The 19,555-nt window shown below is 43.2% G+C and overlaps 1 protein-coding gene across 1 annotated transcript in view; it reads left to right on the top strand.

Moving 5' to 3' along the window:
• Positions 1 to 19,555, top strand: part of LOC134353570 (doublecortin domain-containing protein 1-like) — a 610,678-nt gene that overhangs the window by 217,145 nt on the left and 373,978 nt on the right. The window contains exon 11 of the mRNA XM_063061626.1: positions 15,070 to 15,240. Within this exon, the coding sequence (XP_062917696.1) occupies positions 15,070 to 15,240 (171 nt within the window). The remainder of the gene's footprint in view (positions 1 to 15,069; positions 15,241 to 19,555) is intronic.

Below are 19,555 nucleotides of genomic sequence, written 5' to 3'. Positions count from 1 at the left end.
AGCTGACTAATCTCTTCTGCCTACACAATGTCCATATCCTTCCATTTTCCTCACTTTCATGTGCCTACATAAACATCTCTTAAATGTCCCCAATGTATCTGACTGTACCATCATACCAGGCAGCTCACTCCATGCATCCACCACTCTCTGTGTAAAAATTATTAAATGTCCATATGTAGAGTTTGGGTAGCAGGTCTCTAACAAACGAGGTGTAAGGTGCTTCTTCCCTCTCTAGTCTGCAGGTCACCCATGGGCTAGGTGTAGCACCTGTTTAGCCCCCCCGGTCAGGGTCACATGAAGCCATGGGAGCAGGTGGTGGATGGTCGTATGAGCAGCCGGTGCATATCGTAAGTCCTGGTTATGCGACTGCTGAAGCCAGGCAGACAATCTCTGAAGAGTATTGACAATGGCTGGAATCACCTGTCTTGTAAAGACACTGCACAGAAGAAGGCAATGTCAAACCACTTCTGTAGAAAAATTTGCCCAAGAACAATCATAGTCATGGGAAGACCATGATCGCCCATGTCATACTACACGGTGTGTAATGGTGATAATGTAGAGTTATTGCGTGAATATTATTCACTTTATATAAACTAAATATGTCATTGCCGGAAATAAAAACAGAAGATATGACACGTGATTAATATTTTGAGCATAAAATTAACAATCACAAATTTGATTTAAAATTCAAATCCTGTATCACCAGTTTTTCCTTTTAAAAAATAGCATTGTATGTTTCACTTAAATACATTTTCCAATGTTTTGCAAACATAATTAATATTTTATTATTTACAAAAGTTAGTATTTTGGCACCTAGATAATACTGCAATCAAATGCTTTCCTTTATTTTATGAGCATTGGAGGTGGTGTCCTTTTATTATAAAACATTCATTTTTAAAATTTGTATTGTCAAATTTGCATTGAAAATCTTAAATGCAGAATTTGATGATTAGTATTAGGGCTGTGAATAGACCTGCCGTAGCATATTGGTTAGCACAACACCTTACAATATCGGCAACCCAGGTTCAATTCCCACCGCGCCTGTAAGGAGTTTGTACATTCTCCCCATGACTGTGTGGATTTCCTCTGGGTGCTCTGGTTTCTTCCCACTGTCCAAAGACAGACCGGTTGGTAGGGTAACTGGTCATTGTAAATTGTCCTGTGATTGGGCTCAGATTAAATCGGGGGATTGGTGGGCAGTGTGGTGAGAAGGGCTGCGCTGTTTCTCAATATATATAAAAAACATTTCAACCACACACTACTTTCACTTAGAGGCCACTTTATTAAGTACAAATCTAATAACGTTGCCACTGAGAGTATGTTCCTGGTCTTCTGCTGCTGTAGCCCATCCACTTCAAGGTTCAATGTGTTGTGCATTCAGAGATGCTCTTCTGCACACCACTGTTGTGACGTGTAGTTATTTGAGTTACTGTCACCTTCCTGTCAGCTTGAACCAGTCTGGTCATTCTCCTCTGACCTCTCTCATAATAAGGCATATTTGCTCCCAGAACTGCACTCACTGGATGTTTTTTTGTTTTTCTGTAAACTCTCGAGACCATTGTATGTGAAAAACCCAGGAAATCAGTACAGACTGAAACTACCCACCTGGCACTAACAATCATTCCACCGTCAAAGCCACTCAGATCACATTAATTCCCCGTGCTGATATTTGGTCTGAACAACAACTGAAACCTCTTGGCCGTGTCTACATGTTTTTATGCACTAAGTTGCTGCCACATGATTGGCTGATTGCATCAACAAATGGGTGTACAGCTGTACCTAATAAAGTGGCCCCTGAGTGTAGCTCATACACAGAACAACCTGGAGGACAGCAAAGCTCCCACCAGAATGATTCAGACCAAACTTCAGACTTGTCCTCCCAACAGCAGAAGTGATTTTTTTTCCTACTTTACGTTTCACACTGCAAATTCCTGAGTGAGGTTAATATAAATGAAGCCCTTGAGGAACTGGGACAAATTTCCCAAAATAACTGATTGCTAATGGCTAGTATTGGCTAGATTTCAAACCAAGAATATAGTGGTAAAAGGTCAGGCCATGAATTTGATTTTTAACATTTAAAGTCACTTTATTATCAAGGTAGTAGAGTGGATTTCAGTTAATTGAACAATCGATTAATCAGGGCAGCCACTTATTTGGGACAACTCTTAAAGAACAAAAACAGTCTATCATGGGTAAAGCCCTCCCCAACATTGATCACAATTACGCATAGCACTGTCGCAGGAAAGCAGCATCCATCATCAAGGACTCCCACTACCCAGGACATGCTCTATTCTCGCTGCTGCCATCAAGAAGAAGGTACAGGAGCCTCAAGGCTCACACCATCAGGTTCAGGAACAGTTATTACCTCTCAACCATCAGGCTCTTGAACCAAAGAGGATAACTTCACTCAACTTCACTTGCCCCATCACTGAAATGTTCCCACAACCTATGAACTCACTTTCAAGGACTCTTCATCTCATGTTCTCAATATTTATTGTTTATTTATTTATTATTATTATTTCATTATTTTTGTATTTGCAGTTTGTTGTCTTCTGCACTCTGCTTGAACACCCAAGTTGGTGCGGTCTTTCATTGATTCTGCTATGGTTATTATTCTGTGATGGATTTATTGAGTATGCCCACAAGAAATTGAATCTCAAGGCTGTATATAGTGACAGATATGTACTTTGTTCTTTGATGATAAATTTACTTTAGAACTTTTGAGCATTTTTTTAATTGAGGCAATAGCTGGGATTCCCTTTGTTTACTTGGGACACCATGCTGCTCAGTTGGAACAGGAGACTGTTTCCAAACGGTCTGTAGCTAGCTTCAGCCGCGTGCACTTGTGTTGCTGTTAGACGGTACTCTGTGCTGAGAGCAAACAGTTTTTAAATAGCCTCAGCTGCATGTGCTTGTGTTATGTTTTCCTCTTGGGCTGATGGACGCCAATTCAAAAAACAGTGATCATTTTGGTTTTTATTTTGACTTTAAAAAATATCAGGCCCTTGCCAAGCTGCCACAAAAAGAATTTTGTTTTACTTAGAGATAGAGCACAGAATAAGCCCTTCCAGCCCTTCGATCTGCACCTCCCAGAAACACTGGACAACCCTGATCTAAACCTAAGCCAATCACAGAATAATTTACAATGACCAATTAACCTGCCTTTGGACTGTGGGAGGAAACTGGAACACCTGGAGAAAACTCACACATTTCACAGAGAGTCTCCTTACAGAGGATGCTAAGGTCGAACTCTGATACTCTGAGACCGTCAGCTGTAATAGCGTTGCGCTAACTGCAATGCTACTGTTGTGCTCCATTTGACACTAGCCAAAACTATTAATATACTGGGCCAAATTAAAAGTCATCTGTCTAAAACAACTCATCGTTAGCTGCCAGAGATAACTGGTGCCAAATTCTACAACTGGAGCTTGATACATCAGCAAGATAAACTGTGAGAAGAATGGACATTATGCGCAGGACAACAGGGAACATCCCAAAAACGAAAGCATGAAGGTAAGGATCCAAATGTTGAAGAAGCCCTCAATCAATGCTTTTCCATTCCATTGTAACTAGACGAGGCATGCGTGTCAGTGGACCAATGTTAAAAGCAAGTCAGAGGAGCTGGCTAAGAAACAGGATCATGACAATTTTAAAGCAGCAGATGTTTGGTTGTCTCGATGGAAATGTTGACACCACATTAAATTCAAGAAAGCACATGGTGAGGAAGATAGAGCTGATGCTCTAAGTGCCAAAACATGGAAACCTACAAAATTCCCCAACTCGCTTCAAAAATTTTGAGCAGAAGATATCCACAATGCCAATGAAACAGGCCTTTTTTTTATTGTGCGACACCGAATGGTACCCTTTGCTACAAACACGCAACACCATCAAGTTTAAAGAAAGCAATGGATAACGTACTGTCTCGGTTGTCTGCCCTATGTGCTTTGACCAGCGGCCAATTCGAACATTGGAAGTTTTGAGAGGAGCGGACTTCAATCAAGTTCACTGGGAGTACAAAATGCTGCTCCGGTTTGCAACAGCGAAAAAGAGCTTTGATCAGCGGTCAATCGGCATTTGGGATTGTTTAGCAAGAACAAATTAAAGGAAGGCAGGGCAAGCACAGTGACCATTATCTAAGTGGACAGAGTCAGAGGGGTGACTTTGAGGCTGTAGCTCTTCAAGGCTTCAGTGAAGTGAGGCTTCAGTCAGAGAATGCAAAGCTCAGAAAAGCTTTAGGTTTTTTTTTCTTCCCTTTTTCATACCTGCTCAGCTAGGACAGGAGAGATGCCAGGCAGGATAGTTGAATGCTCCTCTTGCAGAATGTAGGAAGGCAGGGAGAACTCCAATATTCATGATGACTACAACTTCAAGAAGTGTGTCCAACAGCAGCTTCTAACAACCACATTAGGATTTGAGCTGGAACTGGATGAACTCCGGAACCTTTGGGAGACTGAGGGGGTGATAGATAGGAGATCTAGAGAGGTGGTTACACCCAAGGTGCAGGATACAGGAAACTGGGAGTCAGTCAGAAAGGGGAAAGGGGTTAAGGAGCCACTGCAGAGTACCCCCATGGCCATCTCCCTCAATAATGGTATACCACTTTGGATTCTGCTCGGGGAGGATGACCTAACAGAGGAAAGTTACAGCAGTAGGGTCTCTGGCACTAAGTCTGCCTCTGTGACTCAGAAGGGAAGGAAAAGAGACATGCTGTGGTGATAGGGGATTCATTAGTTAGGTGAATGGACAGGAAATTCTGTGGATGAGAACTAGATTCCTGGATGGCAAGTTGCCTCTCGGGTGCCAGGATCCAGGATATCCCAGATCAAGACCTCAGCGTTCTTAAGTGGGAGGGTGGACAGCTAGAAGTCGTGGTCCATGTAGGTACCAATGACATGGGTAGAACAAGCGACGAGGTTCTGCATAAGGAGTTCAGGGAGTTAGGTGCGAAGTTAAAAGGCAGGACCTCCAGGGTTATGATCTCAGGATTGCTACCCGTGCCATGTGCTAGCGAGGCCAGACCTAGGAAGATTATACAGTTTTAACACATGGCTAAGGATTTGGTGTAGAAGGGAGGGCATAAAATTTTTGAATCATTAGGCTGCCTTCCAGGGAAGGTGGGACCCGTACAGAAGGGGCTATTTGCACCTGAACTGGAAGGGAACTAATATCTTAGTGGGAAGATTTGTTAATACTGCATGGTGGGTTTTAATATGCAGGCAGATTGGGAAAATCAGGTTGGTGCTGGATTCCAGAAGGGGGAATTTCTAGAGTGCCTATGAGATGGCGTTTTAGAGCAGCTCATGGTTGAGCTCACTACAGGATCAGCTATTCTGGATTGGGCATTGTGCAATGAACCAGAATTGATCAGAGAAAAAAAACCTTTAGAGTAAAGTGATTATAATATGATCGAATACACCCTGAAATTTGAGAAGGAGAAGCTAAAGACTGATTAATCTGTATTACAGTAGAATAGAGGGAATTACAGAGGCATGAGAGAGGAGATTGCCAGAATTGATTAGAAAAGAACACTGGCAGGGATGATGGCATAGCAGCAATGGTTGGATTTTCTGGAAGCAATTCAGAAAGCACAGGATATATACATCTCAAATAGGAAGAAGTATTCTAAAGATAAGATGACACATCTGTGGCTAACAAGATAAGTCAAAGCCAACATAAAAGCCAAAAAGAGGGCATATAATAGAACAAAATTTAGTGGGAATTTAAAGGATTGGGAAGCTTTTAGAACTAACCAAAGACGACTAAAAAAAGTCCTTAAGAAGTTAAAGATAAAATACGAAAGTAAGCTAGCCAATAATATTAAAAAAGATACCAAAAGTTTCTTCAACTCCATAAAATCTAAAAGAGGCAAGAGTGTATATTGGACCACTGGAAAATGATGCTGGAGAGGTAGTAATGGGGAACAACAAAATGGTGGACGAGCTGAATAAATATTTTGCACTGTGGAAGACACTAGCAGAATGATAGAAGTTCCAGGTGTCAGGAGTCATGAAGTGTGTGAAGTTACCGCAACTAGAGAGAAAATTCTGAAGGCAGATAAATCACCTGGACCAGATAGTGTACACCCCAGGGTTCTGAAGGAGGTTTTTGTTGTGGTACAGATTTTCAATTTCCCTCCTTTGAGGGTGCCATCGTAGCATAGTGGTTAGCATGACACAAATACAGCTCAGGACGTCGGAGTTCAGAGTTCAATTCCTGTGCTGTCTGTAAGGAGTTTTTATGTTCTCTCTGTGATGGCATGAGTTTTCTTTGGGTGATCCAGTATCCTCCTGCAGTCCAGAGATGTACTGGTTAGTAGGTTGTAAATTGTCCCGTGATTAGGCTCATGTTGCATAAGTGGGTTGCTGGGTGAAGCGGCTCATTGGGCTGGAAGGGCCTGCTCCTCATTGTCATCATCACTATTACGTGCCGTGTCGTATGGCGTGGGCGATCATTGTCTTATGACCATGATTGTTCTTGGCAAATTTTTCTATGGAAGTGGTTTGCCATTGTCTTCTTCTGGGCAGTGCCTTTACAAGATGGGTAACCCCACCCATTATCAATACACTTCAGAGATTGTCTGCCGGGTGTCAGTGGTCACATAACCAGGGCTTGTGATGTAAACCAGATGCTCATACGACCATTCACCACTTGTTTCAATGGCTACCCATGACCCTGGTCGGTGGGGGGCTAAACAGGTGTTACGCCTTGGCCAAGGGTGAGCTGTAGGCTATCGGAGGGAAGGAGCACATTACACCTCATTTGGTAGATACGTATCTCCACCCTGCCACCCGAGAATATTACACCATAATTATAAAAATGAGAGATTCTGTAGATGCTGGAAGTCTAGAGTAACACATACAGGGGGTACTTCGCCCTTCCTTTCCAGTCCTGATGAAGGGTCTCAGCTCGAAACGTCAACTGTCTATTCATTTTCATAGACGCTGCCTGACCTGCTTAGTTCCTCTAGCATTTTGGATGTAATACACCACAATTATATACTCTGCATGAAGGATAGTGACCAGTGGTTTTATAAATGACCTGGATGAGGAAGTAGAAGAGTGGGTTAATAGGTTTGTTGATGACACAAAGGTTGGGGGTGTTGTGAATAGTCTGGAGGGCTGTCAAACATTACAGCGGGTCATTGATAGGATGCAGAACTGGGCTGAGAAATGGCAGATGGAATTCAAACCAAATAAGTGTTCAGTAGGTCAAATTTAAAAGCAGAATATAATATTAGTGGTAAGAATCTAGGTGGTGTGGAGGATCAGTGAGATCTTGGGGTCCGTGTCGATAGGACACTCAAAGCTGCTGCGCAGGTTGACAGTGTTGATAAGAAGGCTGATAGTCTTCATCAGCCATGGGGTTGAGTTCAAGAGCCATGAGGTAATGCTGAAGCTATATAAGACTTTAGTTAGACCCCACTTGGAGTGTTGTGTTCAGTTCTGGTCACCTCACTACAGAAAGGATGTAGATACTATAGAGAGATAATAAAGGAGATTTACAAGGATGTTGCCTGGATTGGGGAGCATGCCTTATTGAGAATAGGTTGAGTGAACTTGACCTTTTCTCCTTGGAGCGACAGAGGATGGGAGGTGACCTGATAGAGGTGTATAAGATGATGAGAGGCATTAGTCATGTGGATAGCCAGAGGCTTTTTCCCAGGGCTGAAATGGTTAACACGAGGCGGCATAGTTTTAAGTTGCTTGGAAGTAAGTACAAGGGGGATGGCAGTGGTAAGTTTTTCACACAGTGAGTGGTAGGGGTGTAGAATGCACTACCAGTGAAGGTGGTAGAGGAGGATACAATGGGGTCTTTTAAGAGCCTCTTAGGTACATGGTGTTTAGAAAAACAGAGGGCTATGTGGTGGGGAAATTCTAGGCAGTTTCTAGAGTAGGTTACATGGTTGGCACAACATTGTGGGCTGAAGGGCCTGTAATGTGCTGTAGATTTCTATGTTCTATATTTAAATTATTATTAAATATGAATATAAAATCATGTAAATCTAATTAACACATTCATTTATATTTTAAATCAATTAATATATTTAAACATATTGGCCTGGATAGATTGGGTCTGGGGAAGATGCTAAGTCTGGAACTCAAGTGCACTGCCTCGGAAGTCAGGGACACCTTCAAAAGGCAATGCCTCAAAAAAGTGTCATCTGTCACTAAGGACCCCCATCACCCAGGACATGCCTCTTTCATTGCTACCATGCAGGAGGGGGTACAGGAGCTTGAAGACACACACTCAGGAACAGCTTCTTCTCCTCTGCTATCAGATTTCTGAATGGACAACGAACCCATGAATACTGTCTCACTATTTTTCTTTGTTTTTGCTCTCTTTTGGCACTACTTATTTAATCTATTGTTTCTTTTTATATATTGCACTGTACCATTTGCTGCAAAACAGCATAATTCACTATGTAAGTTTTCGCAAATAAAATGCCGCAAAGCATTTTATGTTTAAGAAAAACTGTAAGTTCATTTATTTTCCTCCAAACACAGAAACATAACACGCTGTAAAATCTTCACATAATTACATCATCACGCTAGGTCAGCCTTTTAAAGTGAACCCCAACGCAATGTCGATGGTTGTGAATCGTGCATGTTTCCACCAATTACATTACCCTACACAGGCCCACACCCCCCGGAATTCACTAAAACTGGCATTGTCAGCCTTTACGGAGCTCAGCCGAGCAGCCCCGCTTGGGTGGAGGAACTGCATCATCCAGAGCTGCATCAGCATGTTCATGATTACGTTGTCACGCCAGGGGTATGGTAGCGGAATCCTTCAAATCTGGTGGGCTGGCTTAAGGTGAACTACTGAAATACATTCAGGTTTACCCCTCCTATCTGTGATAAAAGTCTTTTCTCTCCATTCCAAAATGCAGAACAGGCCATTGTAATGGGGCCTAAAGGGATGTTGGTGTGCATCATGGTGGACAAAAACAAACAGGGTGGAATGCAGGTCAACAGGAACCCAAGAGTGCTGTATGCCATGATGGGAGGGAGGGATAGGAGAAAAGGAATTGAATTTACTGAGAAGGGTGGGACACTGTTGAAAGGTTGACCAGGCAGTTGTGGCTTCAGGAATAAAACCACCTGGTACTCGTAATGGCTGCCCGTACACCAGTTCAGCCACAGGCAACTGCACCTCTGTAGGAGCTGTTCTGAGCCCCGGCAGGACACACAAGAGACGATCATGCCAACACTCCTCCATGAGGAAGCCTCTCAGAGCAAGCTTTAAGCTCACATGGGCCATTGAACTGTGGGTGGTATTCTGTGGCGTGATGTAGTCTAATGCTGAGATTCTGATAGCAGCCCATGGGTCTGCGCCTTGTAAGGCATGAAAATGCCTGACGCAGGCCTCTCATGGTCTGAGTCGACGTTCCCTCCCTCCCTCCCATGGGTCTGATGTGAATTGGGGATGGCAGTCAGAGGAAATATCAGATGGGGTGCCAAACCGAGCAACCCAGGTGCTAATGAATACCCGAGCCACATCTGTGGCCTTTGTTGATGTTAGAGGGACAATCTCTGGCCACCTGGTGGTACGGTCCCCCATGGCAAGGAGGAGTGTAAAACCAAGGGGGGGTGGGGTGAAGGTCCACATTGACATTGTCAAACCATCGCTCAGAGACCACAAAACGGTGCCAACGGTGCCTGAACATGATGGTTAATTTTTGACGGCTGGCGTTCCACATAGGCTGCAGTCCAGTCAAGTACATCCTTTGGAAAAGCTGTACCACGCAAACTTTAGTGCAACCAGTTTCTGTGAGGCCTTCTGGCCCAGGTGTGAGAGGCCATGCCTGGAGTTAAAAACAGTCCACCTCCAGTATGTAGGCACTGTGGGGTGAGGGTGACCGGTGAGACATCGCACAGTAGAGAAACTCCAGGTTCTCCAAACTTAATGTCAGCCAAACACAGGCCCGTGACTACAGTTCGGTAAGCCTGGACCTCCGAGGCAGTAGTGTGGGTGGCTGCCATGCCGGCCTAGTCAATGCCTATGTGAATGGCTCAAGGGCTGGCCGCGAGAGGCAATCAGCTACGGCATTATTTTTCCCCTTGGTATGTTGTATATTCATTGTGAACTTGGATATGTAGGCCTGGTGGCATTGCTGCCGTGCAGACCAAGAGTCTGATAGTTTGACCATTGCATGCACATAGTCATAGTCATAGTCATACTTTATTGATCCCGGGGGAAATTGGTTTTCATTACAGTTGCACCATAAATAATAAATAGTAATAGAAATAGTAATAGTAATACTACTATTAGTAAATAGTAATAGTCATAGAAATAATAACTAGTAATAGAATAGTAATAGAAAATAGTAATAAATACTTAAATACTAATATGTAAATTATGCCAGTAAATTATGAAATAAGTCCAGGGCCAGCCTATCAGCACAGGGTGTCTGACCCTCCAAGGGAGGAGTTGTAAAGTTTGATGGCCACAGGCAGGAATGACTTCCTATGACGCTCTGTGTTGCATCTCAGTGGAATGAGTCTCTGGCTGAATGTACTCCTGTGCCCACCCAGTACATTATGTAGTGGATGGGAGACATTGACCAAGATGGCATGCAACTTGGACAGCATCCTCTTTTCAGATACCACTGTGAGAGACACCATGGGGTTTGTGGTCAACGAATGCTGTGAAATGGCAACTCTCTAGAAGAAAATTAAAATGGTGAACAGCCAGATAGAGACTGAGAAGCTCACTGTCAAACGTGCTGTACTTCCTTTCGGAGAGATGGAACTGGCGGCTGAAGAAGCTGAGCAGCTGCCACTGTTCATGCCTAGCACCCAGAGCATAGGCTGAAGTGCCAGTAGTAGTGGCTATGGGTGTGTTGGGGAGCAGGTGTGCCAGTAGGGTCACATTGGAAAGAGCTCGTTTGGTGTCATCAAATCCCCTGGTCATGGCCGCTGACCAGTCAAACACGTGATTAGGGGCGTTCTGAAATGCCTGCTTCGCTGCCACTGCTACTATGTGATGGAGAATCTCAGGAGGGGAAGGTCCCAAATCCTCGGCTTTGCCTATTGCCTGTTGCCGGGGCTGGGGTCGAAGCGCTTGGCAGAGATGGTGCTCGGCGCTCGGTGTCGGAGGGCTGGTCGGATGCTCGAAGTTTTTGGACAGACTCAAGAGTCGGCTGTGGTCGGGTGTTTCCAGGGCGCTGCATCGGCAAGTTTGCGGCGCTGGAGGTTCATGGCAGGAAGAGGTTTTTTTCTTCCTTCTACTGTCTGCGTGAGATGATGGGACTTTCGAGAGACTTTGAGACTTTTTTTTTACCATGCCCGTGTTCTGTTCTTCATCAAATTACGGTATTGCTTTGCACTGTTGTAACTATATGTTATAATTATGTGGTTTTTGTCAGTTTTTTAGTTGGTTTGTCTTGTATTTCTGTGATATCATTTTGGAGAAACATTGTATCATTTCTTAATGCATGCATTATTAAATAACAATAAAAGAGGACTGCATGTCCTCATAACCTAATCTAATCTAATGTTTGGATTTGGATGCACTGGCGACAAGTGTGTCATCCAGGTAAACAAAAAGGAAGTCTAAGTCTTTTAATACAGAGTCCATCAGCTAGAAAGTCTTGCTGTGTTTTTCAGCACAAAAGGCATGCACAGAAACTCAAATATCCAAATAGGTTATCACAGCCATTTTGGGAATGTCCTCCCTGCATACAGGCACCTGATGGTAGCCCCAAACTAAATCAGCTTTAGAAAAGCGAATTTTATGAAAAATCTTGGCTATGTGGAACCAGGTAACGATTGAGAGTGGTGATCTCGTTAAGGCATTGGTAATCGCCACATGGGCAATACTCACCATCAGACTTAGAGACCACTTGGAGAGGTGAAGCCCAGGGGCTATTCAACCCGTGTACAATGCCAAGTCTTTCCACATTGGCAAACTCAGCCTTTGCGGATGCCAGCGTTTCTGGGTCCAGTCTATGTGTACCGGCGCGGACTGGCGGGCCAGTTGTGGGAATTTGGTGCTCGACCCCATGTTTTGTGACTGCAGTCGAGAATTTAGGCTTAGTAAGGCTTAGGAATTTGGCCGGCAGTCGAGTAAACTCACATGCGGTGGTGCTTGCACTTGACAGAGTCATTGAGGGGAACGTACTGGGGGAGCAGGGTAATGACCCAAAGTCCTTAACATCCACAAGCTGATAGTTCTTAAGATCGACTAACATTCCTTGGACACAGAGGGCATCTGCACCGAGAAGAGGTCTAGCCATTTTAGCCGGGATGAAGTCCCACGTGGAGTGTCACCCACTGAGGTAGATCGTCACCCAGTCTGTCCCGTAAGTCTGGACCCTGCTGCTGTCGGTGGCCTCCAGCGAGGTTTCGTCACTCTCTACCTCCTCATCTATAGGCGATGCTGGCAGCACTCTCACCTGAGCGCCTGTGCCACACAGGAAATGTCGCCCTCAAGGGTGTCTGTAATGAACAGTAGACATCCCTGGCAACTGGAACCCATGGTGTTCGCAGAGCCCTGATGTCCCAGTGCGCTGGCACTATCGAAGCCGCAAGGTGGTCGGCAGCTCTTAGCGTTCGTATCAAAGCAAGTGTGGTAAAAGCACCGACCTGCCATGTTCTGTTTCACAGCCGCAGACATGCTTATGTTGGAGGCTTCATGACCAGGATTATAGAAGCAGAGAAAGGAGGAGGAATTATGCACCTCTGCCTGGCTGAGTATGGACTATCAGCCGTTTTAGCAAGCTCCCAGTAGTCCTTCACGGGGGCATTCGTGAGGTCTATGTGAACTTGATCAGGCTTTTCTTGCATGAGGAGTATTTTAAAAATAAAACAAGGATGGTGATTCCCCAGGAGAGACAGCATGTGGTCCATTAGCTCCAATGATCTAGCATTTCCCTGGCCAGGCAAGGACAGCAACTGTTTGCTGTGCTCAGACTCTGATAGGCCAAAAGATTGTAAAAGGTGAGTTGTCAGCGATCGGTACTTATCGTTTTCAGGTTGGTGTTCCAGTAGACTCACCACTCTTACAGTCATGGAATTGCTGAGCGACACTAACACATAGTAAAATCTGGTGTTGTTCGTGGAGATTTCTTGCAGCACGAATTGGACCTTGGCTTGTAGAAACCAAGCAACAGCACTTTGCTCCCAAAACTCTGGCAGTTTCAAAGTGACTGCAGTGTCCACCATGTTCAATAACTGTGGAATCCTTCTAGAGCATAATAAACTCCAAGCACAGAAGCTAAAGCATGGTAAAATCTTTACGTAATTACATCATCATGTCAGACCAGCCTCTTAAAATGAACCCCAATTCTATGTGGTGGTTGTAAATTATGTACGTTTCCACCAATTACTTTACGTCATATCAAAAGTTTAAATTTCAAAGTACATTTATTATCAAAGTATGTATACATCATACACCCTGAGATTTGTCTCCTAACAGGTAGCCACAAAACAAAGAAACCCAAAAACAAAAACAACAGGAATTCTGCAGATGCTGGAAAACCCAAAAACAAACCCCATATATATGAAGAAAATACTGTCTAACACTCAATGTGCAGAGAATAAAAAAACACATCATGCCTATAAGAAAATAAAAGTATAAAATAATCCATAAAAAAGACTGTCGAGCACCCAATGTGCAATGGAAAAAAATGCAAACGGTAAATACAAGCAAGTACTGTTTCTGAACTGAAGTCTGCAAGAGAATCGGTGTCGCATAGTTTAGCGCAGAGCCGAGTTATGTCATGGAGCAGCGATCTGAACCGTCCCGTACCTCGCCTCAGGCCCTGACACCTTGACCTTTCCAATCTTGGCTAGCACTCAGCTCTCCATCCAAACATCAGGTTCTGCCACTTCGAGCAGCGATCTGAACTAGCTTATTCCTTGCCACCCTGACCTGTTCAATCTGGCTTGGTGCTTAAATCTCAGAACAACCGGTTCTGCTGCTTGAATATGCTGGACTTCATCACCTTGATTCAGCCTGTAAATCTCCATCTGAACATCGTATTCAGTCATATTGATACGTTCTGGGACCTGGACCCTATGGCTTCGATTTGGCCTGTGTCCAACTTCTCATGCTCTTCTAGCTGTCAGTGATGAGCTCATCACCTCGCCTTGGCTTGGTTCTGCCACACTGAATTGCTTCTGTGTGATTAACAAAGTATTTAGTTGCTATCCTTGTTATGTTACACACTCCAGTGATATTAATTCTGATTCCCAGAAGCCTTCAAAACTGAGATGAGAAGGAATTCCTTCTGCAGCCAGTGGATCGTAGAACTTGTTGCCGTGGAGAGCTGTAGAGGACAAGACATTGGGTATATATAAAGCAAAAACTGATATATTCTTGATTGATAAAGGGGGAGGGGTAAGTGTCACGAAGAGAAAACATGTAAATGAGGGTTGTAGAAAAACATCAGCTGTGAATGCCAGAGCAGATCTGATGGGCTGAATGGCCTAATTCTTCTACATCTTGTAGTCTTATTAACATTTCTAAGTTGGATAGCAATGAAATACAGTTTTTACGTATTTAGAAAATAGTTCCCAAAGCAACACACCCAAAATGCTGGAGGAACTCACCAGGTCAAGCAGCATCTATGGAGACAAATAAATAGTCGACATTTCGGACCAAGACCCTTCTTCAGGACGGCGAGTTTCCCACTGAGCCTTTTCTGGTCTCAAGTCAGCAAAGTGTATATTAATGTCCATTCTGAGATCGCATTTTGAAAGTAATTCCAAACACTAACAAGCCACACAATTCTATGATGTTTTCTCTTTTTCATTTATGATTATCCATAAAAATTCAAATAAGGCTAATCATATTGTGTGAAACGGATGTTGAAATATGAAGACATAGATTACCTTCATGACTGATATACCACAGATTAGTGAGAGATGGAGTCATTGTAAGGGCAACAGCTATATAATACTACCTGCAACACGTGCAAACCTTGGGAGGTGTAACGGTGTCAAAAGATTGTCAGGTTCAAGTTGTGTAAAACTTTCTCAACAGAATAGCGTCCAACTGGTGTAATAGGTGTGACTTCAATAATTATCCCTTTGGTCAATGCCTCTTGTATTTTAACCCCTTTAGCTGGACAACTTGATTGATGAACTGCGAGCTACTCTGAAAAAGCACAATAGCCAGCTCAGCAAACTCAGCCCGCTATTACAAGCTGAAAAGGGGCATTACAGCGGCTTTGTGGACCAGCACATTAATACGCTTTCAGCAAGCAGCACGCTCTCAAAAGGACTGCAGATAAAAGTGGGTACCATTCATCTTGTTTTTATCTGTATGCATAAGTTCTGCTTTCTTTAATTAGGTTGGTACATATATCTATGCAATTTTTTTGAAGCCTCATTCGTGTATTTATGTCTGTCATTACTTGAACTGAGGCACTGCCATTGATACATTTATACACATTAAACGTGTATTTAACGTGTATAAATACTCATACATAATGTACATAGGAGCAGAATTAGGCCATTTGGCCCATCAAGTCTGCTCTGCCATTTCACCATGGCTGATCCATTTCCCTCCAGTCCCAACCTCCTGCCTCCTCTCCATACCCCTTCATGCCCTGACTAATCAAGAATCTATAAACCTCTGCCTTAAATATACCCAATGACTTGGCCTCCACAGCTGCCTGTGGCAAAGAATTCCACAGATTCACCACTCCCTGGCTAAAGAAATTACTCTTCATCTCCATTCTAATGGACACCTGTCTATTCTGAGGCTGTGCCCTCTGGTTTTAGAATTCCCCACCATATGAAACATCCTCTTCACATCCACTCTATCGAGGCCTTTCAACATTCAATAGGTTTCAATGAGATCCTCCTCATTCTTCTGAATTCCAGTGAGTACAGGCCAAGAGCTCCTCATATGACAAGCCTTTCAATCCTGGAATTATTTTCGTGAGCCTCCTTTGAAACCTCTCCAGTTTTAACACATCCTTTCTTGGATAAGGGGCCCAAAACTGCTCACAATACATCTCATTACTCAGGATCTCCGGTAGAATAATCATTATAGTTAGGCAAATACAGCAGATCATTTTGAATAAAGCAAAATCCCATAAATCTCTGAAGTACGAGATAAACCATATTCCCACCCTCTACCTGACATTGTTATTCCATTATTGCTATTTGATTATTTTTTTACACTACTTCAGAATACATTGACCCCTTTGCACTGTTCTGCTGTTTTACAATGTTCACTGTATCTTTTATTGTATTTATTATTACTATGCAGAAAAATAGGATTTCATTGCATCATGATAATAATCTAATCTAATCTAATATAATTTAATCCAATCAAATCTAATCTAATTGGTCTTCGGCCACCTCTTGTGCCATGATGAGGCCATCCTCAGGGTGGAGAGTAACACTTTATATTCTGTTTGTGTAGCCTCCAACCTGATAGCATGAATATTGATTTCTCCTTCCGGTAAAAAAATTTTCCCTCCTCCGCCTTCTTCTTCTATACTCGTCTCTGGCCTCTCACCTCTCCTGGGTCCCCTTCTCCTTCCCTTTCTCCTATGGTCCACTCTCATCTCCTATTAGATTCCTTCCTCTCCAGTCCTTTATCTTCCAACACACCTAGCTTCACCTATCACGTTCCAGTTATCCTCCTTGCCTTTTCCCTTTCTTTTTGGTCCTGAAGAAGGGTCTCAGCCCAAAACATCGACTGTTTATTCATTTCCATAGATGCTGCCTGACTGACTGAGCTCCTCCAGCATTTTGTGTGTGTCACCTTGGATTTCCAGCATTTGCATACTTTCTCGTGTTTATAATCTAATAGCCTGCTAACAATTAATTGAATGAACAATCTATTTACTTATTTAGAAATATAGCAGAAAACAGGCCCTTTCAGTTCAACCAGTCGTGCTACCCTACAACCCAGCTATTTAACCCTAGACTGAGCACAGGACTATTTACCATGACCAATTTGAAAAATAAATTGATTCTGCTTTTGTTGTGGCAATTAGTTGCATCGGATCATTTTTAATATATTTAGTTCTGATGCTGTTAATTTTGCTGAACTTGGTCAAGTGTTAATATCTGCAATTAAATTCTATTTCCAAAGGACCTCAAGCTGCATCTGAATGGATGGCTTGCAAAACAAAGTTTTTTTTCACTCCCTCAGTATATGTGACAATAATAAACCAATTTACCAGTTTCCTAATTATTTTTGTCCCTTTATTGAGTTTGAATGATTATTTAATTTCAATAATTGGTAGTGTAACACTATGACATCACCAGCGATCATTAATCGGGTTCAATTCCACCTCGGTTTGTAGAAGAAGTTTGTACGTTCTCCCTGTAATTACATGGGTTTCCTCCTGATGGTCTGGATTCCCCTCAAATCCCAAAGACGTACGGGTTAGGGTTAGTAAATTGTGGTGGCTTTTGTGGGCTGCCCTCAACACAGTTCTTGGACGTGAAACAGTGCGTTTCAATGTGAAAACACGAGAAAGTCTGCAGATGCTGGAAATCAAAGCAGCACACACAAAATGCTGGAGGAACTCAGCAGGCCAGGCAGCATCTGGGAGAGGAAGAAACAGTTGACATTTTGGCCGAGACCCTTCTTCAGGACTGGAAAGGAAGGGGAAAGATGTTAGAGTAAAAAGGTGGGGGCAGGGAGAGGAGGATCGCTAGAAGGTGATAGGTGAAGCCAGGTGGGTGGAAAGGTGAAAGGGCCGGCGAGAAGGAATCTGATAGGAGAGGAGAGTGCACCATTGGAGAAAGGGAAGGGGGATGGGACCCAGGGGGAAGTGATAGGCAGGTGAGAAGAGGTAAAAGGTCAGAGTGGGGAATAGTGGGGGGGTGGGGAATATACATTCAATGTATTGATGTACATGTGACAAATAACGCTAATCATTTTTTTCTTTTTGATGGTCTGACAGTTTCAGTTCTGCGACACGAGTTATTTAATTGTCCTTTCGGCTGTGAATTACTGAGGATTAAATTTTCTGTGTCCTTTGGAGTTGTGAGCACTGACTCAGAGAAGGTTCATTGTAATGTGCTTTGAATGCAAAACAAACATACAAATAGTGATCAGTTGTCATTACTAGTCTAAAGTGATGCTCCTTCCTCTCTGCATGTCACCCAGTGGAAAATATCGCATTACTAATCCCTTCTGGATTAAATTCGGCTTTGAATTTGTTTAAAATGTCACCTTTTGTTAAAAAGGTCCTGGAAGTGATGTAGTGGGCCTTGTAAAGGTTTGTCCTAAGCGGCTGCTTCACTGGAGTTTATTCAAGATTCAAAATGGCCTAATGTCATTTCCAGTTCACAAATGTAAAGGAGAATGAAGTAATTGTTACTCCGGATCTGATGCAGCCTCAAAAAACACAATTAGATAAGGAACACAAAAATAAAAAAATACAATAAATATAAATACATAATAGCTTACATACACAGATTGATGGTATGTCCATTAAGTGACACTAGGCACAGCAGTGTCTGTACATAAGGTGACTCTAACAGGACATGATAAAGTAGTGGTGGTTGGGGGTGTGGAGGGGTGGGTTGGTAAGGTGTTTATCAGTTTTACTGCTTGTCAGGTTGGTTTTGAGACTGATTGTCCTGGTGTGGATGCTACGTAGTCTCCTCTCTGATGGGAGTGGGACAAACAGTCCTTGTGCAGGATGGGTGGGATCCTTCATGGTGTGACTGGCCCCTTACCGGCACCTTTCTGAATATATGTCCTTGATGTCGGTTAGGCTGGTGCTGCTATCGACCGTTTCCGAAGATATTCAATGAGGCATTCATCAACTGCTGCAGAAACGTCATCAGCTTGGTCTGCCAAAAACTTGGTCGTTCCGTCTATCTGTGTAACAGTGACACAATGGTATAGTTCTTAGAGTAATAATATTACAGTGCCAACGATCATTGAGCAGGGTTCAGTTCCCACTGCTGTTGGTATAGAGTTTTACCTTCTCCCTGTGACCTTATGTATTTCCCCCAGGTGCTCTTGTTTCCTCTCACGTTCCAAAGACATACAATTTAGAGTTGCTGATCTGTGATCAAGAACATAAGAAATAGGAGCAGGAGTAGTCCATCTGGCCCTTCGAACCTGCTCTGTGATTCAATAAGATCATGGCTGATCTGACCATGGACTCATCTCCACCTACCTGCCTTCTCCCCATAATGTATAATTCCCCTACTATACAAAAAGCATTTTGACTCTTTTGGCTGCCCCAAGCACATTCTTGGCTTGTGTTGGTCGTTGATGTCAATGACGCATTTCACTGTGTGTTTCAATACTTCAATGTATATATGACAAATAAAGCTAATCTCTTTAACATACAAGATTCCACAGTCTATTATAACCAATACCTGTCAAGTATAGTTGCACATCATAAACGCAGATGCCGGAAATCCAGAGCAACACCCTCAAAATGCTGGCAGAACTCAGAAGGTCAGGAGAGGAATAAACATCAGGCTGAGATCCATCATCAGGTGAGGAGATGAGGAAGTGAGGCAATGTCGTAGGACTGAATGCTGGTGGAGTAATGGTGAATGGAATGATAAGGGTGTAGAGAAACAGCTGTCCCTACTGTACCACTTATACGTTTAAA

The sequence above is a fragment of the Mobula hypostoma genome, chromosome 11, assembly GCF_963921235.1.
Source record: "Mobula hypostoma chromosome 11, sMobHyp1.1, whole genome shotgun sequence".
Classification (NCBI taxonomy): Eukaryota; Metazoa; Chordata; class Chondrichthyes; order Myliobatiformes; family Myliobatidae; genus Mobula; species Mobula hypostoma.
This window is presented reverse-complemented; position numbering and strand designations above follow the sequence as displayed.